We start from the raw sequence: 27,816 nt of genomic DNA on the forward strand, positions 1-27,816 counted from the left end.
CAGTCTCTCCCTCTGTCTTGCCTTCTGCTCCTTTCTCTATCCCTCTCCCTTTGCTCTTCTCTTCCCTTGCTTCCTTTATCTCTCTGTCTGCGCAAAGTTTGAAAGATAAATCCAAAAAGCCTGGAGATCTGGCTGTTTGCCTGTCTGGCAGCACCGTGAACTATGGAGGTGCAAAGGCAGAGTGGAGCCAACTGGAGACTGGAGACTGGAGACAAGAGAGCAGAGACAAGGGCAAGAGAGAGAAAGGTTATGGGAGTCAAACAACAGACTCACCACGCCCACTGGAATACTGAGACACACACGCACACATGCGCACAGTCGCACACACACACACAGACAAACAACCACGCAGTGTCTGCAGAGCCAATACAAACAACAACACTATCGCATACGGAAAAACACACATGTACATTTCACACTGTTACAGGTGGAGCTGACTTTGTCTTTTAATCCATGCATGAAGTACAAACAAATCATAGCATCAGGTAAATAGTTTGCTTTGCATTACAGAGAGCACAAAATGAGTGCTAACATCACATGGAGGAACATGAGGAAATGGGTAGAGATCTGACAAAGATACTGTGGAGAGCAAGCAAGCTTGTGGACTTCAGCTGGTGCCAACTCTGCCCCAGGAGAAGCCCAGCATTCAATCCAAGTGAGTGCTGAATCAGGGGCTTCAGTATTCCATGGTGCCATACTGCTCCTAATGAGATACTGCCAAGTGCAGCCATTTGTCTTCTGTGTCTGTCCCCCAACTCCTCCACTCTGCTCACGCTACACTGGGCTGCTGCCTCAGCAGCAGACAGAGAGGGAGAGGCTGACGTCTGCAGCAGCAGCAGGTGATGAATGAGTGGCCCCCGCTGCGAATGCTCACTTAGAGCTCCACCAGGTTTATTGTGAATAAAGATGGACTTGGGTCAAATGGATCATCATTTCCTTTTGGTTAGGTGAGCTAAAGAATGGCCTTGTGGAGTGTGCAGACGCACATTGTGTAATAGTCAATAGATTTTTTGCAGGTTAAGTAACCTGATGTTGGTTGATGCAGGTTACATAAGTTGCTGTTTTTTTAACCTTCATTTACCCAGGGAAGTTTGCTAAGCAAACTCTCAGTTGTGCCCTACCCTAAGCATTCATACAGTTACACGGATTAAGACTGGCAAGCTGCCCACTGCCCCCAGTCCTCTGCTGCTGGATGCTGAACAGCTTCACTGGTTCAACTGGGGGTGAGTTTTTGCGCTTCTCTCTTCATTACTGCTACTTACCAAAATCTCCACAAAAGGCAGAGTCGGTGTTTATGAACTGTGTTGTGTGACAAATGTGTGCTGCATTTTCCCAGAATCCTTCATTATCAGGATCAAAAGTGCGTGTTTACTTGCCTGTGCTCCCCTGGAGAGCGGTGAGCTCTATCAGTGCCACCTCGTAGAACATTTTTTCAGCCTGGATGAACTGAAGGGCCTTCCCATCTGTTTATATGGGTGAAGGATCACTCTGACTTGTCAACAGGTTTAGTCAGTTGTTGAAGTTATAAACAGCTCGCCAGATGACCCTGATAACTCCGCTCTTTGAACAACATGACCTCAGGCACAAACAGAAGCTGTAAGATTTTCTGTTGCTATCCCAAACAAATTGTTGACGTTGAGGCATGGATTTAAAAAAAGAAACAAATTTCATTCCTTGTAAAAAATTAACAAACCAAGAGTTATGATGCTCTCATCAAAAAACAAATTCTTTTCTAACTCTTTCTTGGCCATGGATTAGACATTTAGTTTATGTGGTCTGTAGCTTGGAGAAAGTTAGTTATTTTCACAAAATGAGTAATTATTATCCAAGCAAAAAACCTGATTTGTGTGTGTGTGCATGCGTGTTTGTGGTTATGCTTTAACTATTTGGCATGAAGGCTGGCCACATTTTGAAACAGATTGCTTTATTTTTAGCAGAACAGAGCACTTTTAATTGATCTACATGCCAGCTATTAAGTTTTTTTTTATACTTGTTTCCATGAAAAGACTCAGCTATTAAAAGCCCCTAAAAATAGAGACTGTTCTCTTTGTCAAAAGCATTTCATATACTCTGGGAGTACATCCCACTGTAAAGTGACACCACTGATGCTTGACAGGTGAATTTAAAGAGCACTGGCACAGGGAATACTTAAAATAAACACAGCCCAGCCTGGCTAGGTGTCCTACTTAATATCAGATCACTCTTGTGTAAAACATACTAAATTCAGCCTTTGGTTATTCAATTTCCTTCACTGTGGCCACCCACCTTGTAACTTAAGCCGCTCAACATATCAGCTAAATATATACCCGTTTTACAGGTCTTTACTTTACACTAAAAAGGTCAATAGTCAGTATCCACTTTCCAAGAACAGGTTGACATAGATCTGAAAACCACAACAGCTGGTTTCCTTTGTTTTGTCACCAGGAGTATAATCTGTAAGGAAACTAGAGAGGCAAGCAACAAATCACTACAGTATGAATCCTGTGTTGTCCTCGTCAGACGGAAATGACAGGAAACCTTACAGAAAGATAATAAAACAACCTCCTAAAATGTGCACGCATAACGAGTGAAGCCATGAAACATAATGGACGATGAGGAGTGAATGTTGATCACCATCGCAGGGCCAGCATGGTTTGTATCTTAAGAAAGTGACAGCTGTTGAGTATGTATTCACCCCTGAATAATTGAATATGCTCCGCACAAACTAGAGAAGAGACGGCGCCGATCTGGTGTGAAAAAGTCGGCACATTTAATTATATGGTTAAACACGCAGGGATAACATGATCACCGCAGACAATGCCGCAAATTTGTTTTGAGTGAATCTTGAGGGAGTTATTACAGGACCATTAGAAATGCATTAAATGTGTTTCAGCTCTTGCGAGTCACCTGGCAGCGAAGACTGAGGTGGGTATGAGGAACCATCTGGGAGGGAGGATTAGTGGAACAGCAATCATCAAAGGTCAGAGCACTACTTCTGCTAGCCGTGCAGCTATTTTTAGCCTGGCAGGACCACAACAACAACACAGCAGGAAGAGCATACAATCTCCTGGGGATAGGTACTCCAACCCCCTCCTGGTCCCACACATACACACACATACACATACACATATACACATACACATACGCCTGGACTGGTAATTGGACGGTGCTCCAAAAGCTTCCATTAACCAAAGCACTTCCAAAGGCACTGGTGATTACATTCAAAACTGTGCTGAGGGCTGGACAGAGATGAATTTCTGAAGCATGGCCACCTCTAGGAGTCTGGGATTTCTACAATCATCATTATATAGTCAAATATGAATAATACTGTGAAAGAGAGAGAATAAAAGTCATTGTGTTGTAAAGCTCACTCCTTATGGTCTTTTTCTGAATACACCCCATGAGGCCTACTAATGTTGGATGATATCTGCAGCATGCTGAGGTATCCCAGCTTTTATTTGTGATCAAAGTCAAATTGACAGATAAATATACTTCCTATGAAACACACATCAATAAAGCTCTCGGCAGCCAAGAGAGCTTTTGGCTTTGGGCAAAGGTCAGTTCTAGATACTGCCAGCTCTGATAACAACAGCCTGAGATATAATGGCACTGCTACTATCAGCTGCACTTAATGCATTCATCTGGAGTACAGCCAGTGCTCCAGCATGAAACAAAGAACACACAACTTTACATGTGGCTCTGCTTTTTTTTTTTTTTTTTTTTTTTTTTTTTATGTTGCTCAGAATTGTTTTAGACAAGGACGCCATGTGAGGAGATGCTGCGGTGGTCAGGCCGCAAACCCTTCTTGTGAAACTCTGCGTTTCCCATCCAGCTCTCACTTTGAGCACAGTGACCCTTCACCTCTCTCCCTACAGGGCCACCACATGACCACAACGCCACTGCTTCAGCTCTTATGCTGCTCATGAGAACTGCTGCTGACCAAAAGCTGAAGCGACTCTCAAGCACGCAATGAGGATGAGGATGAAGTCAGGGGGTGTCGTCCTGTTTTTGTAAACTAGTCGGCATGTAAAACCCTTTGAGACTGAGCTTTGAATAACTTGAACTTAAACTTGCAATGGAAACTGCCAAGATAACCCTTTTACTTACTTTTACATTATTTTAAATCCTAGTCAATATCCAGAGAAAGCTAACAGTCATGCTAAATTGAGGGGAAACACGTATAAAATGATGTGCAAGACATCTAGATTTTTTCCATTTGATGTGATGCTTCAGCCATGAGAGATGGTGTCTGGGATTTTAATATTTCACTCAATAAAAGTGTGAGGAAGCTCCAACGAAGCACTGAAACAAGTGAATATAGATTATGTGACTTTGTCATACTCTACAGTATATATTTTTTTCCCCTTTAAATCTATGAAACTACCTAAGAGGAAATCTAAGTGATATATCAGAGGTTAATTTGCTCATTACAATACATTAAGTGTATTATATTGGTGATTCATTTATTCATTTATTTGTTCAACTATGCAAAATTGTGAACACTTATGAGAGAAAAACATCTCATCTCATCCTCAACTGCTTATCCAGAAAAAATGCTGTTGTTATTTTTTAATATGGTCACTTCAGATTTACTGACCCTCTAAATGTTGCATAGGATGTGGTTACAGTACATTTTTATAGTTGTAATGTTACACTACAAGTACAAGAGTGTAACATGGTAACTCTATCACACATAAAGTGCCACTGATGGCTTGACATGACACCATTATTTCATTACTATTCATGATGTTATGTAGCATTGTATGTCAAAAGACTTAACCCTGTCATGATATAGGAGATGAGCGTCTTAACTACATACGTTTTCATTCTGAAAACGGGACTATGGCTGTGTATTGATGAAGTGAAGCCCAGAAAATCAGCCTATTTTGGCCAATGGACAGTGAATGATAGAGTCATGCAGAGGTAGATAACCTGAGCTGGCAAGTTAAGTGTTGGAGTGTCTCAGTAACTGGGAGCAGAGCCATGGGGGTAATATATCCTGAAACGTGACACCTCCCTATTATCTCCATGCCCTATAGGCCTACTGCTATAGTCTACTGTATTGAAGCAGCATGGTGGCCATTCACAGCCTCGTGAGTGTGGATACAGGTTAATTAGTGCTCTTCCACACAGTGTTGTACGGCGATAAGAGCCTACAAATCCTCTTAAGAGGCAGACACCCAGCCTGAGCTAAACACAAAACAGAAGGCATTCCGAAACAAATGTGTTATTATGGAGTTACTGATAGACATTCACTCATCCCCCTCACTTTACACTGCTTTCTGTGAGGATCCACATCCTCTTTTATACTGCATTTGCCATGCCTGCCTCCTCTGACAACCCTTTCAGTGTTCAAGCCTTACAGAAATAGAACTCTAATTCTATGGTCAGTCGTTTTTTGCTGGCACTCCCAGACCTGAGGGGGGAGGATAAAAGTGTAGAAAAGGCTCAGATGTGACATTAGGACCTATTTTTCCTCATTTTGTTTAAAAAAAAGGATACAATTCTTTTCAGTGATGAAGAGTTCTGCAATCTGCAAAAGCACATAAAAACAAATAAGGTTAAATGTTGAGAGGATGTTGAATGAATGATTAGTTTCCAGAGCCGTTCTCAGTTGAGTACACATGTGACGTCATAGCTTGACAAAGCAAGTTGTTTCTCTTTCCCTCTTGCCACCACGGCTCTGGTCAACATCATACCACACATTCCAGTGTTCTGGAGTAAAGGCTATGTTTTGATATGTGGGACATTTCATCAGGCACTTATAAATAGGAGAAAGATTTTAGGCCTTGTGAAGCACACTGGTATGTAGTCTGAGCCTCTGACCAAGACATTTAAAAAATACACATAACTCTCTGTAAACTGGACACTCTGTTCAACAAATGTGGGGTGCCTAGTAACACTGTTATGTGAATGCTGCATCAGATAACACATCACCACACTATTAGTCCCACTGAGGATATCTATATATGAATGAATATGAATACATATATATGAGGCTTAAACAAGCATTATTCTTGTCACAAACATTGTATCCACATCTTGCAGTGTCAACACAGGGAAACATGACGGGACTGTGTTACATTTGACATTGGTATTAGTGACATCAAGGTTGAGTGTTCCCTCTGTGTGCTTTACTGTTAATTATCAGTGTGCTCAAAAGGAGTACGGATGCAAATTGGTCTATCAGGCTATGCAGGTAAATGATACAGTGTAATTATACAGCATGCATGTAAGGAACATGTAGTGTACAGTGTGCATGAAAAAAAGAGAAAGAGAGAGATGCTGTGTGTGTGTGTGTGTGTGTGTGTGTGTGTGTGTCCTCAGGCCATTGGCTCACCTGGTGTAGACAGTTGGGCAGAGAGGTGAAGCTCTGCACATGGGTCAGTCCCAACAGGCAGCTGAGGAAGCAGTGGAGGGCGGCCTGGTACTCCCCCTGCTGCTGGAGCTGCTGTCCCAGCTCAAACAGGCCCTCCCTCCCCCCGTTCAGCATCCCCAGTCCCAACCAGAGGCAGCACTGCCTCCCATCTGAGCTCCACCGGCCGAGGACAAACGCTCCTCTCCTCGCCACTCCACTGAAGCACCGCAGGCACAGAGAGAGAGAGAGAGATAGACAGAGAAGCAAGGATTTGAAGCCCCACAGCTGCTCACACACAAACACAGACAGAGAGGTAGAAACAGAAGAGGGAGCAGAACGTCTTCCTCTCAGCCTCGTCTGTCCACAGTAAGTCAAGGACAGGTGGCAAGGAGCAGGCTGAGGGAGCTCCAGCGACTCACACAGGACAGATCCATTCCCCTCCCTCTCCTCCCAGGCTGCACCAGGAAAGGAGGAGAGAGGAAGTCAGAGGGTATTTGTTCTTTGAGTGACAGGGCCCTGGACCAATTGCTGCTCTGCTCACGTACAGTAGCTCAGTCAGCGTGTGCTAAGCTCAGTGGCTCTCCCTCCCTCTCTCTCTCTCTCTGATCCTTGTAAAAATTGCAATGTTTTAAGTTTTCATCAGCATCATGAACGGCACATGTAGTCTCATGTTGTCTGATGTACGTCAAAATGTGTGATACTATCTTTGCTTAATAAGAACTAATGCCAATTTGTGTTTTGACCTATTTCTCCTGCAGCTGCACATCCACAGAGCAGTGCATTCAGCATATCTACAGTATTTGTGGGAATCAATTTAAGGCTTACTGCCCTACTTATGGTTTATGTATGAGAAACAGGGATGCAAAAGAATTATGCACCATCCCCACAAACGTTACAAGCGGTGTAGAATAAATGCTGTGTAGGCATGTTTCCCAGAGTAACATCACCATAGAGAAACCAAGCACTCGTAAACTTGCTAAAGCGAGGCAGGCAGCGGTTGCAAACACAGGGTCATTAGGAGCAGTCAGTGTATGTGTGTGGAGAGAGTGCTCCTCGCTATGCAAACAAGGACAACAAATATTTATTCATGAGGAGTGCCTCCTCTGGATGTTTGCACACTTCGCTTCACACTCTGCTAATCAACATTAAAGCGAGGACAATCTGTGCCTGGGGAGAGAAAGGGAAAAGTGAAGAGATATGGCCGCAGCACCTAGTCCATGGATGATCCAGATGATTATGAATGGATCTTGGCTGCCAAGCAGGGCCATCCTGCCCTCCCCTCTCCCTGCTCCTCCATTCAGACACAACTGAAGTAGCTGCAGGAAATGAATGGGGTAACACAAAGCAAATGGGCAGAGTCAGTCTCCATTAGCGTCTGATCCACCTAGCTGAGCAGGATGGGATTTTAATGGCTGAGAATGCCAGCAGACTGGAGATCAGAGAGCATTAAACTTGCAGAGGCAGGTCAGACTCAGGGAGCTGTGAACACTGCTCAGTTTGGACTAATAGCATCAAGAGCAGCCATGGAACTTGATTATGCTGATGCAGGCCACTTTATACCCTCCACCCAGAGGACTGGGGCACACAGACAGGTGATTCTGCTCACTTTACCGTGACGTCAATAGGGCTGAGCGAGAACGCAAAGAGAAAGTGAGCGAAGCCTGTGACATGATTGAGATAGAGGGACGTGGCCGGGCTCTTCTTGTTCAGGCAAGGCAGTCTTAATTGAAAAGGAGCTGGCTCAATCTCCTCATTACAGGCCAGCCAGGCTGAACAGATGCACGTCAGCTGTGATGAGGAGGCACTGGATGTTCTGTCCATGTTAACAACAGGTCAGAAGCCATGCAACAGGAAACCCAATCAGCAGGGCACATATACATGTGATTTTCCCTTCCGATGGATTTAAACTTGCTCTAAATTCTTTACCCAACAGAAATTATGAAGTGTGATATTGTATCTGATATAATGACAATATATAAATTTAGATAATTGTGCCTGTCATGTTGAGGAAAAACAAATGCACTTGTTTGCTAAAACACAAAACCACTTGACATCCTGAGTACTATTATCACAAAATCTATCACAGTATACCTGAATATATCAGCAGTGGTCCTTAAAACAAAATATTTATGGCAATATGATATATATATAAAACTCACAAGTCAAAATAAACCTCACAGCTGTCAACAATCTACAGTCCATGCCTAAAATGTCTTTATTATGAATATCATTTAATAATTATCACTGCACAGTTCACCCCTTTCTGTATATAAGCAAGTTTTTTTAAAAAAAAAAACTGAAATAGAGAGGTAGCCCTTGGCCCAGGAATCAGCTGATGGATTTTGGTAGTGATCTGCATTTGGGATTGATTTCCACCATTAGATAATTGTTGTATATTAGCCATAATTATAATGCTATGTTCAAGTGCTCATGGGAAAGTCCCACATCCAGGACTTCCAAACCAGCTGCTAAACGAAATTACATTCACAAGCTGTTTAATAAGGCTCTACAAAATAATGCTTGATAATAAACTTATTGTTTAGAGAATTATACAGTTTGACTTATTGGTAACAGAAAGCTTTGGATCATTTGGTCACACAGTGTGCTGAACACTGCTTTGTATATATGTTGGGATTTATTTTGACAAAGATAATGACTGATGTTCACTATTCAACAGTGCTTGAGTGGGGATCTACCTGTAATTGGAATATTGATTGCCTGTCTTGTCGAGTTGGTAGAAAAATCCATCAGTGTGATCAGTAAATGCTGCCCACAGCTCCTGATTCCAGACAAGCCAATACACCAGACTAATGTAAATGCATGGCAAGACGACCAAATCAAGGCCCCTCAACAGAATCCACCACTGAACAAAACAGTATGTTGCACTGAAATACATTCATCACAAACAGTGGCCCTCAAAGAACGATATATTCAACACATTCCTGTCGATTGCTTTTTTTGCATATTTACACTGACTCATTAGTGCATGGTGAGTCAGTGTTAATAGCACAGTATAGACACAACATAAGGACATGTAATCTACTGTAATTGCCAAAGCTTAAAAATAAAAAGTGACAATTTGTTTCTGTCTGAAGTGCAGAGATGCACGACTAAGCACTGCAGTGAGTCTGACTGTGCAGATACTCCTTTTTCTTCTTCTTGAGTTCCAACAAGGTCATAAATCTTAGCTGTATTAATAAACCATTTGTTCGAATAATGTACTTTGCATTGTCCAGTGGGTTTGCCAAGGAACATTGCTTCTCTTGTGTCCTTGTGTCATTTCACAACGCTGCACATGGCCCTACATCAGCATATACTATTTATATTTACTGCACAGTGCACACACTGCCTCTCTATGCAGTTTTGCTTTAGCCTAGAGGCCTCTGGTATGGAATATTCTGCTCTCAGTGAGTGACAGCGGTTACGTCCCTAGCTACAATACACCAGTGTCACTGATGTTAAGAAAACATCAAGTGTTATTTTTCAACATAACACACAAGTTTCTGCAGGTAGTCTACCATGTGGACTTCCTGATGAAGAACTTTGCCAGAAATACTGTATTATTGTTAAGCTCCACAAACTGTGAGTCTGTATGTTGAAATCTTGCCTCATTGTTAAACCCTTCCATTTTCCTTCCTGGGCAGCTGAAGCATCCCTCTAAGATTCAGGCTCTGTCGGTTTAATGGGCTTGGATCAGACACCCCGTGCCACTGAAATGCAGTTTATGACCTCCATGTAATCAGCAGTAAATGCTGCCACCATCTGTCTCTTTTTACTCAATTATCTGACCCAGTGACTTTTACTGACAAACACTGTCCAGGTAAACAGAGTAACGCAAATCCTCCAGCTATGATTCTGACAGAACTATACATCATCCCACACTATTCATAATTTTTTTTTTTTTTTGCTCTGTTCTCATTCCAGCAGTGCTTCAGAAGTAAATGCTGTCCTTGAGCCATGAGCTGCAAATTCACACAGTATGAATCATCATAGATCATATGCAATTATGGCTGTGGGGATGTTATCACTTTGATCCTCATTACTGTTTCATTGTGAAGGGGTCACACATGCACACTGTACACACAGTGTGTCTGACACCAAGCAGCTACAGCTCTCTTTGGCTTATTTGGCAGCATTCATAATGAATACTGCCAAATGACTCGGTTAATAATGGTTGTTACCACTGTCAGGGTACTTTACAAATCAGCCCAGTAGGCATTGTTCATTAATGAGGATGCCCCACATAATTCCTCCACTAGGGTAATCTTTTCCTCTGCTCTAGCACCCCCTAGTGGACCACTCAGGGTTGTCATGTCAGTTTGAAAAACTATTTCCAAACAAAAAGCCATCACTAATGGAAACAGATCTTGAATGGTAGAAGTAAAACAGTGCAATGGCCAGAAAGAAAATTCACTGTCCAGATGCTTTTTAGGCTGAATGTTGATGCATTTTTGATGAAGTTCATTGATGAATGTTTTGTCTGTCTGAGTATTGGTTCATAACCATGATAGTTTCAAATGTGATCAGCTGACAAGTACTGTTTGTTGTGTAAAATCTCGCAGGTCTACAAGTTTCTTAACCATCCTATCAGTAGAAGGCTGCTCTTGGCAAAAAGAGAGCAGTGGCTTACTGGAAGAAAATATCAGGTATTAGCGGGCACCATTTACTTTAACTGTCAAATAAATCAGTCTCTCACAATAGTTGTAATAATACACTTCTGACATCCAATCAGATCAGATTAGGTCAGGTTACTTTATTTGTACTGGTAGGTAGATCTGATTGCTATCTGTGTGAGACAGTATCCAGCAATTAACTGTATACTATGTCTCTCCTCCATCCACTCCCACGCTGTCCATTCTGTTTTCTCTCTCTCTCTCTCTCTCTCTCTCTCACACACACACACACACACACACACACACACACACACACACACACACACTCATCTATTCCTATATTTCTGTCTTACCCTTCCACTTGCTCAGGGGACTGGATGTCCCACTTGTAAACAGTGGACAGTGACAGTCACAGGTGCTCACTGGCCCATTGAAGACATCCATGCAGGACTCTGCCAGGCCTTATAGACAGAACCCCATTTCATTTCCACCACATTTCTCTGTCTCATCATATTGTGCACAGTGTCAATAACAGTAGCCACCTAGGTCTTTTGTTTGCTATTTCATCCACAAGACTTGCCCACCAAACTATTTCAGAGCCATGATTACAGACACACTGTTGCTCTACAGGAGAAGATAACGTGAGAACCAAGGGAAAATAATCCTATTAGGGTAGAATTACTGCATTCTTGGTAAGCTGTATTCAAAAAACAAATGAGGAAAAAATAAATCTCCTCTTAGTGTCAGAGCACAAGCTGGCATGTTCTCAAACCATTATGGGTAGATCACCTATGGAGCCACCTAGTAAGGCAGTTATGTTTTAAATGAGATCAGCCACACAGGGCAAAACTGTTTGGACAAGATATCATTTGATGCCTGCAGTAGCTTGATGAATGTTTATGGTTATGCATCAGGATGTTAATGTCTTGTCCACCCCGTGGAATAAACTCTGAGTTTATTCATGAGCTGAATGAGCAAACAAGGATGTCTGCATTCTTTTAACATGTCCAAAAAGAATTTACATAGTCTCAGGCTCATGTGTGAAAAAAAATGAAAAATTGAAAAAAAAAAAAAGCAAAAGCAAAAAAAAGATTTGCATCAGTTGACCTCTTTTGGGATTTTTTTTTCCTTCACAGTGTGCAAATTCTTTCTGATCCTCTTCATTTGGGTTGCCATGCCGACTGTATCAGTCTGTTTAAGGGCTCTTCCCCTACTGGGTATGGGATAGGTTAATGGGCTAACTTCAAATTCAAAATAGACTGATCGGCACCTACCAATCAAGGTCAAGTGTTAACAAGACACCTGCAACCTGGTCAGCCTCGCTGCTGCTCATCATTTCATCATTTTCTCCCTCCCATGCTTCCCCTCTTCCTGCATCATCAAGCAGGTGTGAGCCACTCCATCAAAGCTGTTGCATTTGGCTGATTTATCCCCATTAAGGTGACTGAGTGGAAAAATAATGATGAGATCTGGGAGCCTTTCATAGCAAAACTAAAGCCCTGTGATTTCATCAATGTAAGCTGATGACAACTAAATAGATAGCTTCAGTCAGCGGAGCACACAGGGACAGACAGGTGTCCAGCTGTCAGTCTCTGAATACACCAGAGACAGCAGTGAGACTGCTTTCAGTTTTCTCCACTAGGAGTCTAAAGTGAGCCACAGTGAGCTACAATGAGCCACAATACCACATGCACAGCAAAGCCACAGCGCACTAGATTAAAATCAGCATCATTATTGAATATCTGCTCATGTTCATAACCTCACACTTATCAAGCTGACTATACAAAAGCTATTTTCCCATCTAAGTGCATATAGGGAATGAATTTTAGATGGGAACTGTCAAATCATAAGAAATGTGATTTACAGCAAACCAGTTTCTACATTTCACTTGCATATTAGAGCAAGTCGATTGCGATGGGAATTAAGCCTCAAAGCAACTGCTCTCTAACAAATGGGCCTGTTTCTTATGGAAACCCCTGTGCTTTACAATAGCAATGCTCTAATTCAGTTTATCTTTCATCTTTCATGTAGGCTGTCAAATTGTTGTTATGAAATAATTCAAGTTTTTTTTTTTTTTTAATTTACACAACTGTGCCCTGTGTTCTTTATCCCAGTGGATGCAAAGAATCCTCAAAGCACATACATTTCAATCTTTAGGAGCTATTTTGTTTTCTTCTTTGCAACTTTTGTGTTCACTGTGAGAGTTTTCCTGTGACAACAGTGTGACTACTGTATGTTGCTAATTGGACAGATTCAAATTTACTGCAGCAACTACAGTGTTTCCTGTTCACTTTTTACTACATGATGGTAAAACAGTCAGTTGATCAGACCACCTGATTGTAGTGAAACTATAAGGCAGTCTGGTGTGACAATACTGCCATTCACATACAGATACTCTGATACAATCTCCCACTTTTAATGTGACACTGAAAAAATCCTTAATTGTATCTGTTCACTGGGCTTCTCCGCATGATTTAATACGATACCACAGGTAAAAACATCTCACACCACTGAAAGAAGGCCGATGATAATATTAAAGGTTAAGCGTTGCCTCTTCCCATGTTCAATGACCCACAGACATGACCGTGACCAGCCAGCGCTGCTGCCTCAGGAGCAGCTACGGTCAGTGTCACGGTCAATCAACCACTGATACAGGCCTCAGAAAGAAACACACCTCATTTTATGATAACTCAATGAGGGAGGTGTGTGTGTGCGTGTGTGTGTGTGTGTGTGTGTGATTATAGGAGGGCAGAGAAGGCCAATGGCCAGCAGGGACACCACACACACAGTAAATGTTTATGTGTCATTACTCATCTTCCAAGAAAGGCTTTCCTCCTCTATTCTCGAATTCCTTTTCTCATGGTCCATTCAGAACTGGGATGAGAGGCCGTTAAATTTAATTGGTTGGAAAATTTGGTCATTTTTTGGTGGGGATCGGTGCCACTGCACTGTACGTACTTAATCCAAAGAATTTCCTGCAGTTTTACATGCGAGCAGGTTTAGAGAGACTCAGGGAAATTGGCTCATCGCTCAATAGAGTCGTGAGATTTCTGCTGATGACATTTCCATTAACAACAGCACATAATATGTTTATAGATCCCTGTTTGCTTGGCCCTTTAATTTCTCTCTCTGCAACACAGTTTCTAACAGCTGTGGGGGCGTGTGGAGCCAAGACTTTATAGATTGTCGATACAATGAATCTATAGAGGCAGTAAATTGTGCTGACAAAGCATGGTATGATGACTGGTCTCGAAAACCACATCTCGTAGTGAATTACATAGAAAATGCAATGGGTAATTAATTAGGAACAATGTGATTACTGTACAATGGGATATTGGTAATTTCACTACAGTAAGCAAATAATCTTTGGCTGTTGTACTCTTGAACCAAAATGCTGATGATACCAATGAAGACATTTCCAGACAATAATAATGGCATGATGAGGTCACTGTAAGAAATTGATTTCCAACTCTGTGGAGGAACAGGAACAAAATCGCAAATGGATGCTACCGTAGCAGTTGCCAGATTTCCTGTTTCTGTGCTTACCCGCTTTTCAACTGCACTGGTGTTAACAGACAGCTCCTGCCACATGATGTCCCATTAATTGACAGTAAATTAGATCAAATTGTGTATGACCAGGTCTGCTGATTGGGTGTAATTGGGTTTGCGAGGCCCTGATAATGTGCTCCTCTCATGGCTGGGGAGATTGTTGGTGCGAGAGAATAATCCATTTGTTCTGTCCTGTAGCTTCAGAGTCAGGATTACATTAGAAAGAGACAGCTCATGTCCACAGCCATTAGAAGCACAAATGATGGGCAAAATCCTTCATCAGCACAGGACCAGTACAGTCTAACAGAGTCCCTCGGGACATCGAGTCCAAATGGACAAAGCTCCTCTCAGTCAGGAAACTCTCTTTTTCAATTGCTATCATAGAAAATCTGTTAGAGCCCTATACCTGAACAGCCACATCTGCCCAGCTGTGATTACACACTAATAATTACATTGGTCACTGGAAGCCAAGAGCCTCTACCCCATGAACTGTTAATTTACGAAGTCGTCAACCTCTGGACAATTTCATCATGGGAAATAAACAACCAGGGTCACGTCCTTCACTGGTGAAATACGTCAACTTGTCTGTGAGGCATCATGTTAATAAAACACTCTGGCACTGAGACATAAAACTCAGACACACACAGGACGAGGTTTATACTAGATTTACCTCCAATTAGACCATTTCCCATAAGTTGTAAATGACGGTGAAAATCTGCTGTTGGTTTTTCTGTGCTCTTAATTGAGAGAATTTGACTAGGATGGCAGCTTTGACTTAATTTTGACTTTAACCAAACTGGGCAAGAGCAGGAAATCTTATAGTGTGCAGACATTGTGAGCTTGACATTAAGCTGAACTTAGAGGTGCTAGTGTGTGCAAAAAAAATGGAGAAAACTGATTCAATTTTAAAGGAGGAGAAGCAGAGACTTCCTGGACTGCGCTGCGCTGCTAGACTATATTCAAACAAATGATTAATCCATTTTGTACCAGCACTACCATGCTGGTTTGGAAGACAGATTCTCTTTCTCGCTTTAGATCCCACTCCACCTGTCCCAATATTGTGGGCTTTGATGAATGAATCAAGTGATGAATTAAAATAAAATTTGAACATAATTGTTTGTCTACGAAATGAATCACAGCAGCTTATTCACGGGAATGAAAGGCATGATCGGCATGCCGATTTATGGTATATCGTCTCGTTCTGTGCTAATATTTTAGCTGTGTCTGAATATGACCCCCCATCACCCCCAGCCCCCCGTCGCACAAACACACACCTTTTTAAAAATGGCGTTTTAACTGTTTTCATCTAGCTGTGATGCCCGTAAAGCATGTCCACTGAGGATGCTGTGTGGGGGCCGGGAGCTCTCATGGGAAATCTAGTAGTTTGTTTGGCGGGAAACAGGAGGCGTAAACAAATGGAAGGCCGTGGTGGATTTACAGCTTCCTGATACATACATCTCTGTGGTGGGACAATCCCACCTGCCCAGTCATGGCTCATTCTGACAGGCTGCACAGAGGGAGTCGGAGAGACTAACCTGCTGCTCAAGTGAGTGTTAGGATGTACTGCTGTTGCTCTGTTACAGAAGTGATAAAACTAGTGGAGTACATTTCCTGCAGAAAAAGAAAATATGAAAAAATGTGCGGCTAGCTAAAAGCAGCTGGAAGTGATTCCCTGGCATTTATTTCTATAGGGAAAAATCATCTTGTATCTTGTTGGCTGAGATGATGAAGGCACATAGCAGTAAATCCATCTTAGGTTCTAATCCAGCCCAGTGCTTTAACATGTCACTCCCTTATATGTCTTGTAAATCTCCACTGTCAGCCAAAAAATGTATAAAAGTTTAAAAATTAAGTTAACAAAAAGTTTACTGACATGTGAATGCACTGGTCTATATCCTAAACTGAAAATCTGTAGAAGTAATTTGAGCCCAAGATTCACCTGGAAAAATATGATTTATCTTACTATTGTATTATAATTATAGGAAAAAAAAAAAAAAAACAGAACTAAACATTTTGGATCCAAACTTTAAATGGTTCTGTTATCAGCTGTAGTATGAAACATAGAGAACTGAATTCTCAAAGTCTAATTTTATCATTTGTCCTTTAGCTTTCTGTTATTTACAGAAAAACTCCGGTTTAAACCTCTAACATTTAGATAATTATGGAAACACACACATTTATTGATTGATGCTTTTATTTCTTATACCTCCCATCTGCTCATTCCCTGGTGGATACTGCGACTAACAAGAAGTTTTGGTGTCAGGTGTCACTAAAAAGGATTAACTGAGGCTTGCCTCCCTCTTTAAAAGCTGCACCACAATCAATAATGAACAACCACTGATGGTTACCATGGCACTCTATGGTTGGTTTAAGGGCAACATCATCTTTGCTGTACTGTAAATGTCAGTGCCGAGAGGAAAGAGTAAGAACATCTTGTTTTTTGATTGCTCATAACCTACATAAAGCAGGACACGTTAAAATCTATACTCTGGAGAGTTCTGTACATTAATTTGATACAAAACAAAACATGTAGTGTCAAACAACACGGCTACATATCTTGTGCACTACATTGCACATTACATTAGTATGCAACCACTCAAGCATTTTTTTTATTGCGGATTCCTTTGACTATAAAGCTGGGCTATTGCTTTACACCTCAGATAGTAAGGCACAGTTTTACTGTGGGCTAATAAAAAACAAAATTCATCTGCAAACGCTTGACAGTTTCCCCTCCAGGAGTAATGCACTGGGCATATTGTAAAAATCCATGATAATTATCTTGCAATATTGGTTTTATTACTGGAGGATGTATCCAAACCACATGCTGTTTTCTGTTCTAATTTCATTGCTCCACTGCCATATCATGAGGGGGGAATTGTACCCATGAAGCAAACAGACTAATCATCAAAAGACCAGTCTAGAATTAGCCTTTATGATATTGTTTACTGTACAGGAAGCCATGACCTCACCGCAACAAAGTAAACATCTTCTGTCTTTATGGCTTGAGACGATGTGTTCTTTTTCTAACAATGCAGATTGTATCTCTTTTTGTTTCAGCCAACTTCTTTGTAACTGCATCACTATGCCATCTATTCAGTGCATTGAGGCAAAAATCACAATGTTTTAGGTGGAAACTGCGCAATCTGTACCAGGAACATCAACTTCTCTGAGCCAGGAATCGGCCTTTGTTAAAAACGGACGCATTCATCAAACTTTGATCCTCCCAATGCCATTAATGTCTACCAGATCCCTACAGGACTGAGGAGATCTTAGCTTATCAGTTTTATATCAGGAAAAAAAAACATCAATAGTGTCCAGTTGCTTCAATAGCTTCCTAAAGCCATACATCAACTTATTGTGGGATCAACTGGTGCTCTACCTGTCCATATATTGTTTGGGATGGGGAAAGGCAGTGCACCATTCAGTGACTCTCGCTTGATTTATTCTTTGTCTAGAGATGCTGGGACATCTCGGGGAAACATCATCTCTAAAGCAGCCAAACAGAAAAGCTTAACAATTCATCTTTGAAGTCACTTCTAACTCACTGCCCAACGTATGGGGCTTTAGCATGCCTCTTGCTTGATTACCTTCTTGTCAGAAGTGAATGGACCCGGCGGGAGGAAAACCCCAGCATGACCTCCACCTAACCCTCAGTGGAGAGTGAAATAAGACTCCATTGCTGATCCCCAAGTTCCTTTCTCCCAAAACCATTCAGCTGTAATGTAAGCTCTCTGTCTATAGCCAGACACAGCTTACTGTCAGACGTCTCTGGGCCAGGGTCTGAAGATTTAGGGAGTCTGTGTATAATCCTGAATCACACTGGTCTAAAGCTCAGTTATTAACCTCCTCTGATTCCACTGAACTCTCTTTTAACCCAGAAATCTGTCAGTAAATACCAGGGTATTTTCAGTTTTTGCCTACATGGTAGAATGGATGCGTGTGTGCTTGTGAGATTGATAGCCATTAAAGCATTCCACTTTTGTCCTCTGATATACAATGATGTCATTCAGTAAATTCAATACTGAGGGGAATGGATTGGTATAGTCCTTGGTTGCAGGGTGGTGCAGAGCTCTGCCTGGCTAAAAGCAGTCTGGCAGTGCCATTCAGTGGGGCATTAGGCCTGTCATAATTGCATCTGCTGTCTGAGGTCGTGTGAGGCCATCAAGTATCGGGTTGAATGTGGATTACTGATGGGAGCTCGCGGAGTGAGAGCAGACCATTACTGCAAGTCGCAGACAAGACTGAAAAATGAAATGGATTTTCAGAAACTGGGCTGCTGTAACATTTTGATGGTATAGTAGTACAGTAACTGTGTCAGTTGCAATGGGGGAGTGTGTGGAGAAATGGGCAGCTCAACAGGCTCAGGGAAGATGGAATGATATGAGAGCAAGGTGTAATTTCCTGGGAGTCCCCCGGCGAATCAGACCCCCTGGGTGGGAGCTGTCACACACTGTGGAGGCATTGCCACAGTCTCACATGAGACACACACAAGCTTGTACTTTCTTTTGTGACCACACGCACGCACACACACACGCACACACACACGCGCACACACACACACACACACACACACACACACACACACACACACGCACTCACTCACTCACAGAAGGACACAAAACCTGATCTCTGCTGCACTTCCTCCTTTTTTTTAGTGAGGGAGTAATTGGCTCCTGCAGCAGCCACAGATGCTGGTGGGGAGAAACGGGGCAAATAAAACAAATCTAATTGCAAATAAGTTACCTGGTGAGTTGGTTAGATATTCTCCTCGAGGGCCTCTGAAACAGAAAAAAATAAAAAATAAAACAAGAAAAACAAAGTACATCTACCGTGATACACCCAACACTGCACCTGCAACACCTGTTAGGTTAATTGGATTTTTCGACATTCAGATAGCATGTGAGCATACAGGCGCAGTGCTGAATTTGATCATCTACAGAGTCAGCTTTCAACAGATTTTGCACAATTATTTTCCAGGCCTGAAGAGGGCAGACAAGTCTTCATCTGAACACTGAGTGCGGCTGTCTTAATCAAACCACAGATTGTTCACCATGTGCTTACACTCTACAAGGTTTTTCAAATCAAGTTAATTCAAATCAAATCTGTTTACTCTCTTTTGAAGAGCAACAATTTTATTTCCTGGGTGTCCATATACTATATCACTGACTATTTAGAAAACTGAACATGTGCAATTCTATGCCAAAGCCACATACATCCACAACTGACAGTGATGCATTCAAATGCATGGGGCTTGGCAAACAGACTCCTATCAGATCCATTAGTTCCACCAATGTAACAGTGACAATAGTGTGGTAACTGCCCAGCAGGCAAGAGCAATCAGACGGAATAGGAGTGTATTTCTCTGTGACATGAGCCATAAAAGGCATCCATCCAAAGAAGTGTGTGTGTTCAGACAAAAGCCAACATAGTGGCACAGTGACTGGAGAGCAGAGAGAACACCTGTCTTATCTTTATGATGCTGCGGTGGTGGCGCTTCCCGTGGCTGAGGCTTTTACTACAGCTGGAGTTCTCCTCGTTCACACAGCCCTTTGTTTTCTATCCAGGAGAGTTAATGTCTGCAATAGATACTGTTTATGGGGACATCAATATGGAAATGTTAGGCCTGGCTTCTTTACACAGGAAAACAAAATCCCTTGACAAAATTATGTTGTCATTTGGTTGAACAATAGAATGTCAACAATATCTTAAATCAAATATACAATTTGATCCTTAATGGAAGCTTCAACCCTGATAGCTTTAAAGGCTGAGGTAGATGTAACCATACATTGATTACAATTAGCACCCAGTGAATGCAAACAAAAGTGCACCGTCTAACCATTAAATAATAATTGTGTGAAGAAACAGAATTTTAGTATCAGAAACCAGAAAACACCATTTCCCAAGATCCTCCATCACGCCAGTGGCTGGAAAGGCATGTATTTGGGCGGTGAGCTCCACAGCTGCATAGTTTGTTTAGGATGTCAGAGGGACAACAAAACGCAACGATGTTTGTGCCAAAATTTGTGCTGTTTGCAGATGTACAGATTGTATTTCAGCTGAATTATGTTGTCGTAATTCTGCCGCACTAATTGCAACTTACAATGTAAGAATATTAAACTAAAATTGCACTAAAACTACACCACAACTGCAAGGTAAAGCAGGAATGGGCTATATTTTGTTTGAACAGTGTTAATGTGTTTTATGGTTGAATCCTCTTCTTACAGTTAATCTCCATTCTTAAGTGGTGGAAATTTTTAAAAATCACATTTCAGCCTCAGAGTTGCTCTGTAGGTAGACATAATATTGCCTGAGACTGGGAACTGGCCGCTTGATGGGCACCGATGGGAGCAATGAACTGCAAGGCCCTGCTATACATAAAGCACTGATTATGCTGATGACACAGAGACTAATACAGCAATTGGAAATCTCCGCAGATCAGACAGGTCCTTTAATTAAGAACGTGCTGGAAACAGCAAAAACAGAAAATGGCCATCAGAAATGGACAGTCCTCTGAATTGAAGGAGACAAGCCACTTAACTTATGAAATGGTCCATTTGTAGAAAATGAGGCTACAATGGAAAACAATATGCTGTGATTTCAGGCACGGTAATAAAACAGAAATAAACAGTTTTTCCCCCAGTAATCACATTTATGCATTGTTAAACCAGGGCAAAAGTAGTGTGGGATAGATGAATGGCATTACCGTGTGGGAGAAGTGGGGCCACCAGATCCATAGCTCTCACTGTAATAGTCCATAAAATTCTAGTGCAATGATCTCTCTTAGTACAGTAATGTTGCAATGTCTTTGAGAAACAATGGGATGACTCACAGAAGATGATACGTCTCTGGATTCTGCCGTGTAGATCGGCTTGTCTCAGACAAAATAATGACACTGGATGCTGCTCCATCCTCCCTCTCATAGTGGAAATGAAAATGTATCAGGGGAAAAGATAAAAGCTTGACAAGCTCTACAGTCAATCCTTCAGTTTAACAGCCAGAGAATTCACCACCGAACAAATGAAAGTGGGCTGCTGGGAAGAGGGGGAGAGCATTATTGTGAATGAGGATGGCATAGCCAGATCTGAGCAGTGGAAAGTGTGTGTGAGAGTACAGCATGTGTGCCTTTGTCCCAACTGTGTGTGAGCATGCAACTGCACAAACACTTGCAAGGGGAAAGAGAAACAGTGCATGCATGTGTTTAGAGGATATGGGGCTTGAAAACCTATTAGATGTCAACTCCAGAGGATCCTCAGAGAGCACAGATTTGACCAAATAAACTACACTGATTGTCTGCTGCTTGTTTCTCCTCTCAGAAGGCTTCGCTCTTTTATTCACTGCACATGTGGTAAGCATGTGCAGCATCACTTGGCAGTGATGCAGTGACTTATAATTGGTAAGTAAGTCCAGCATCAGCATTTCAGAGTAGGCATGTTGATGTCTCTTGGGCTGCTGACCTAATCGGTGCAGCGAGCAATGAGCCGACTAATCCATCAAAGTGACACCACCAATCCCCCCATGCCCACCACCTTTGGTACACACCTCCACATACACACACTTACTGTACCAGCAGTGCTGCATGCTGTTCTTCCAATCACCATAGCTTAAGGCCAGTTTTTACCTCTGCAGTGAAGTGCCACATATGGGCCCACATCAGTGTGAGCATGTATAGTTTTGCACTGGAGAGTCTCACTGTGCTGCTGCATCACTGGACAGCAGTGTTAAGATTTTATTAATTCCACATCCTATTGAATCACAGACAAAAATGGAGGCAATAATGTTTACATGATCTGAAACAGAGAGCCCACTCCTAGACAACTGGGTTCATCTACTTTGAACCATTTAACAAAAGTAAACATGCTAATAAAGTGAGTCTGTACCCAACCTCATGGTCTGCTCAGGCTGTGCTTGAACCTTCTTGGTCTTGGGGTTTTACTCTACCCAGACCCAGGACTCTAGAAGTTACTCTGTCCTTTCCCTAATCAGATTGGCATGTCTCCTTTATGGGGTCCTGTAGCCCCACTAATCACATTATGAAGCCCATGTGGAGGAGCGAGAGAAAAGCCCCTCACACACCACACCTGCTAACACAATCAGTTGATATCCCAAGCACTGGTTTTCAGCTATTCCTTATTAAGTTCATGTATTGCTTGATGAGGCAAGGAGGCAGGGCAAACAGCGAGAGAAGAGACGGGATGATGAGGCTGTCTATGAGGAAATGAGAAAGATCTGCATGATGGAACAGATTCTGCGTGTCTCACTTTCTGCCATTCTCATCTCTACAGCACCAGGGCTCAGACAACACCAGACACTGAGGAAAAGTGACTGGAGGACATGAGGAGAACTGTCCCATACTGTACAAGTCTTAAAAATGTCTTGTTCTTAAATTAATGAAAACAAGTGGCTTGGGGAAATAAATGAATTAATGAATGAATCTGTTAGTGAACTGACGTACTGTAGTTTCTTTTGCTTCCAGTGAAAATCAACTTGTTTCAAGTGTTATTGTCTTGGAGTGACCCGCTTCATTGTGCCTCTTTCAACCAATTTATGTTTGTTTCTATATTGTAGAAATTCCTGGAACAAATAAAAATGAAAACAAGTAAAACCTTATAACCTCACTGGCAGAATTTTTGTTTTTTTTTCAATAAATAAAATGTTTCAACAGTAAATATGAGACTAAACAATGAAATAAGATTAATACTATGTCAACTTACAAGTATTTTTAGCATATGCACAGAGGGATTAAAATGGGAGAATAATGGCATCCAGAGGAATGATAAAGTATTTCTGAGACCTATCTTTTCCACCCCAGCTCATTAATGCCTGATCACCATTGCTGTTTTTGGTGATTGGGAGGGTAAACACATAGCAGGACTACGGGACAATAGGGAGGTAATAGGGAGTCAGTGTGGCTGCTGATATGAGGTCCAAACAGACAGAGGACCGCTGGATTCCTCCCCCAAGGGACAGCTTAATGAGCAACATTAAAAATAATTAGGAAAGACAAAACAGTCCTGCTTGAAATTAACCCCCCTTATATCCAAGTCCAAATCCCTCCCTGAGCACCAGCCAAGCAGTTCAGTTATGATAATGATGATTACAACAGATATGTTTCTTCATAATCAGTGTCTCTGTTTTCGTGTTCTGGTGCACAGTGCTGTAGGACTTAGGATATCACATGAAGTATGAGATTTGATTTAACATGATTCTTTTTGGTTATTAGAGTATAAGAATTATATTCTATACCTTGTCTTTATGAAATGGCAGCCATCAGATTGGATCGCTCTCTGTGTGGATTAGTCTCTAATTCTTCTACCTAGCCAATACTGCCATTTTCAGCAGTTATTGAATTTGAGCCAAGACAAGCTTTAACAAATTTATGGAGAGGAAAAAAAAACTGTAATTATGGCTTAATATTTTAATTTAAAGAACAAGCCAGCAGAATTAACATGATCAGCCATCTTAAGCCAAGATAGTGGGGATACGTCCTGAATTCATTATTCAAATTACATCACTGAGCTTCTAAGGAAGCTTTAATTTGCTTAAAGCTGCAGGGGCTATACCTTACATTTTCCAGGCGTGACTTGCATCAAATACAGTGAGTGCGGAAAGTAGGAGAAAATGAGGAAAGGAGAAAAAACTAAGATGGTTTTGATGTTTCCTCTTAAAGCTCATGGTGGTCTTTTGCAGAAGTGGAGAACTCGTCTTTTGCCTGTGGATTTCAACTAACAGGTATTTACAGACAACCGCGATCTCTTTTTGGCCTATTTTGGCCTTTTTGTTGATTATGTGAACAGCAAGTAAAAACTGTTTGGCCACTGAGGGCCTATAAATTTTATTCCGCTAATATAATGATGCAAATCTCTTTACCAAGATTTAATGACTCTAGAGTGTTTCAGCAACAATAAAGAAAACATTAAGTAGAATTTGCATGACAATTAAGCAACAAATCATGGAAATGAGTGTATAAAGCTGAAAGTTAGGGGAAAAAAAGTGTGTGTGTTTGGGATGAAAATAAGGGATGTAATTTCACTCTCACATGGATCTTGTTGAATTTTCTTTCTGTCACTGCAGAGCTGACTGCACTGTGGCAGAGGCTGTAGCATAACTGATCTGAAATTTGGATATGTTTATCTACAGCATGTACGGTTTCAAGGCACTTTGAATAAAGATGAAGTGACGAGCAGGTGAAATGGAGGGCAGAGGAGGAGCTTATATGAGCTGACGAGGAGCTGATACAGAGCTAAAGCCAGGAAACAGCAACAGGCTGGTTGTAAACTGTATGCTGGAAAGAGGACGCACAGTGATGACTCACATAGCAATTGGACATTTTACTGTAGAAAAAAAAGCATGTGATATAGCTTAATGTAGGTTTAAGGCTTTGATTTAGGGACAGTGGGGGGCACTTCACACATTCCACTTTACACATATAACTATAAAGACAAATCTTAATACTGAAAGAATTATGGAAATATACAGTAGAAAGACAGTAAGCTCCATGCTGAAATGAGACCTGCCTATTGTAATTTCACAGTAGAGCAGTCCATAAAAAAGTGAGAAGTAAGAGAGTAACTAGAGAGCATAGGCTTAGGTAGTGATTTGTGTGGCTCTTACAACCATATAATTTATAGGACACTGGGGAGTGTTAGTTAGAGTTACATGTCCAGTGGACAGCAGCTTCATATTTCCATAAAGCCCGCTTTCAGATCCCAGACTGGGTATGAATGTCAGACATCTGTCTGGTCCACTCTGGGGAGGACTGGGATGCTGCCAGTGGCTCCGCAGACCCCTGCTTAAGTCTCATCCCACATACAGAGAGAGGATGGGTGGGGAGGAAACCAAAGAGGGCCCCCTTTCCCCCTCCTGGTCCCAAAAGATGGGATGTACTGGCACCAGCAAACTGCAGGCCCCCTCAGATAATTAAAAGTGAGTTATAAATCAATGTGTAAGCAGTAATCACACAAGCTCCTGCCAACTCCCTGCAACGATCATAAATCTGGAGGAAAACAAAGCTTCAGCTCTAACAAAGGCTCTGCAATCCCAACTGATCTGGGGATGGATATGTGTTTCATAGAAACCACCTCACCCTTCAAATGCTGAAATAATACATCTGTAATACCCAAGCATGGTTTTATGTTCAAATCGATTTAAACGGATTACGGAGCAGCAGAGGCTCTACAAGAGAGGACTTCATACTGGAGATGTTTCATTAAAATAACCCATGTTCTGTGGTTCTCGTATACGCCTACGGATTTGGAACAATTTTGGTTTTGACGTTCCTCATGAAGTCTCTATCTCACAGGCCTGAAACAAATATATTCTACAGGGAAGAAAAAAAACCTTCTCAGGCGGTATGAAAATGGATAAGATGATGTCACTTGCATCTGACATTTTGACAAGAACAAGGAAAAAGCTGAACAGAGCTGATGTTAGCCTTGTGCTGGAATAACGGCCAGGGGGAAGCAGACGCACAGCAACATACCGTGGACTCTATTGATTTGTGAAAGAAAATTCGTGAAAAGTGTGAGACATGAAAAGGACTTATTGATTCTCCCAGAAATTATGCTGATTAAAGTCGGGGAGGAGAGGGAGTTCAATACTGTCTCACCAGTGAATGCATCCTGATAAGCTGATACTGGCTAAAAAAAATAATAATAGCCACTGTTTTGCCCTAATTCACTTGTTTGCCAGGAAGTGAAACACACACACTATGTTTTTCCACTCGGTTAAAGACGGAATCTTTTTATGAGCAACCATCTCAAAGATTGATTTCAAAACATCAACGATGATCTAAAGATCAAACAAGTTAGTCCTGCCTTTTGTTTGTTCTTTGATTTGATCTTGTTTCTGAAACTGAGTCAGGGACAAGGACCTCCAGGGTCAGGATCAAAGCTAGTGTCAGGTGCTGAGCAGTCGGCTGTAAAACACCATGCCCCAGGACTCACGCTGGCTTATTTGAAAGAAACGACTCCCTCTTCTTTCTGCTGTGTAGAGACGCAGAAGATGAGAAAATGTGATGAAATGCAATCCAGGGCCAGAATTAAATGCAGTATCTGGTGAGAGTTACAAAATAAAAGCATGGGCTATTAATAAACAAGTCCATTAGTAAATAAAAAGCAATTTCACTAAAAGCCCATTTTAATAAGCACTGTGCTTTTTGTGGTTTAAAACACCTAATAGCAGCCATTACTTTCTGAACCACATAACCTGACCTCCAGCACTGAGCAAAGCTGGGTTTTATTACAGCTGAATAAAGACAAACACATCAAAAACATCAAGCAATCTAAGACCGCTGGGCGACAGAGCAGAGACAGATTATAGCTTGTCTAAGGTCCTAGAGCAAACATGTTGCCTACTTATCCATTTGCTAATCTGCAGGGATCACAGCTTGTTACTGAGATTACTTGCTAATCAGTACAAAAAGGAGAAGTGAATCCAATGGACAGTGATATTACTGTGTGTGTGTGTGTGTGTGTGTGTGTGTGTGTGCATGTGTGTTCAAATCCCCCTATGTGATCAATACGGTTGTAAGCGCGTGTTTAAATCACTTTGCCCTCTGTTCTTGGGTAAACATCCATGTGAATGACAAAGACGGCTATAGTATAGTCAGTGTTTTCTCAGTCAGGCCCCCGATTCTAAACAATAATGACTTTTTAATGTGGGCCTGTGATTACATTGTCATGGTGAAATATGGCTCCTCTTGACTGCATTGGAAATGAGAGCCCAAACGTGAATTACTACACCGGCATAGATTACAGCCGTGCGCCAGGTGAGGCAATCTTCATAAATTCAAATCTAATCTTAACAGAGCCGGCAGTGTCAACCAGTGGAGAGGGACTTCACCGAGGGGAGGCGGGGCCAGATGAGACAATGCCCAGCGCTCCGGCCGCGTGGACGAGCAGGCGAGCCATGAGCGCACACTTGACTGTTTAAAACATCGTTTACTTTTGCATGAGGTCATTTTCCCCGGTAAAACAAAGTTGGATATCTGCCAATGGAGGAAGACAATTTCACTTCTTTCCCAATGCACATCAACTTGTTGTAAGATTTTTTGGGGGAATCAGGTGCCAATTTTTACTATAATTTTTCTCTGAAGTGATCTGTCTTTTGTATCCTGGTTTCTTGAAAATTCTTGAAAAGAGCTACACTGCAATGGAAACTAGTGGAATTACCACACTTCTCACAGTCAGTGTGAGTTTAGTCAATAAAAATGATGACTGTGTTTTGCATGATATAAAAGAATATTTCTTCAAATTCCAGAACCCAAAATAGGCTCACTTATCTGCAAATGGGCAGTGTACACCAACTTTCAGGGTTTTA

The 27,816-nt window shown here is 41.8% G+C and overlaps 2 protein-coding genes across 2 annotated transcripts in view; both read right to left on the bottom strand.

Moving 5' to 3' along the window:
* Positions 1–27,816, bottom strand: part of LOC115354312 (inositol-tetrakisphosphate 1-kinase-like) — a 578,973-nt gene that overhangs the window by 201,067 nt on the left and 350,090 nt on the right. The gene's annotated exons all lie outside the window — the stretch shown is intronic.
* Positions 1–27,816, bottom strand: part of c22h14orf180 (chromosome 22 C14orf180 homolog) — a 150,470-nt gene that overhangs the window by 8,574 nt on the left and 114,080 nt on the right. The window contains exons 4-7 of the mRNA XM_030044663.1: positions 19,243–19,277; positions 6,320–6,554; positions 5,482–5,512; positions 1,377–1,463 (exon numbers count right to left, since the gene is read on the bottom strand). Coding sequence (XP_029900523.1) covers positions 1,377–1,463; positions 5,482–5,512; positions 6,320–6,472 — 271 coding nt within the window. The 5' untranslated portion in view covers positions 6,473–6,554; positions 19,243–19,277. The remainder of the gene's footprint in view (positions 1–1,376; positions 1,464–5,481; positions 5,513–6,319; positions 6,555–19,242; positions 19,278–27,816) is intronic.

The sequence above is a fragment of the Myripristis murdjan genome, chromosome 22, assembly GCF_902150065.1.
Source record: "Myripristis murdjan chromosome 22, fMyrMur1.1, whole genome shotgun sequence".
NCBI lineage: Eukaryota > Metazoa > Chordata > Actinopteri > Holocentriformes > Holocentridae > Myripristis > Myripristis murdjan.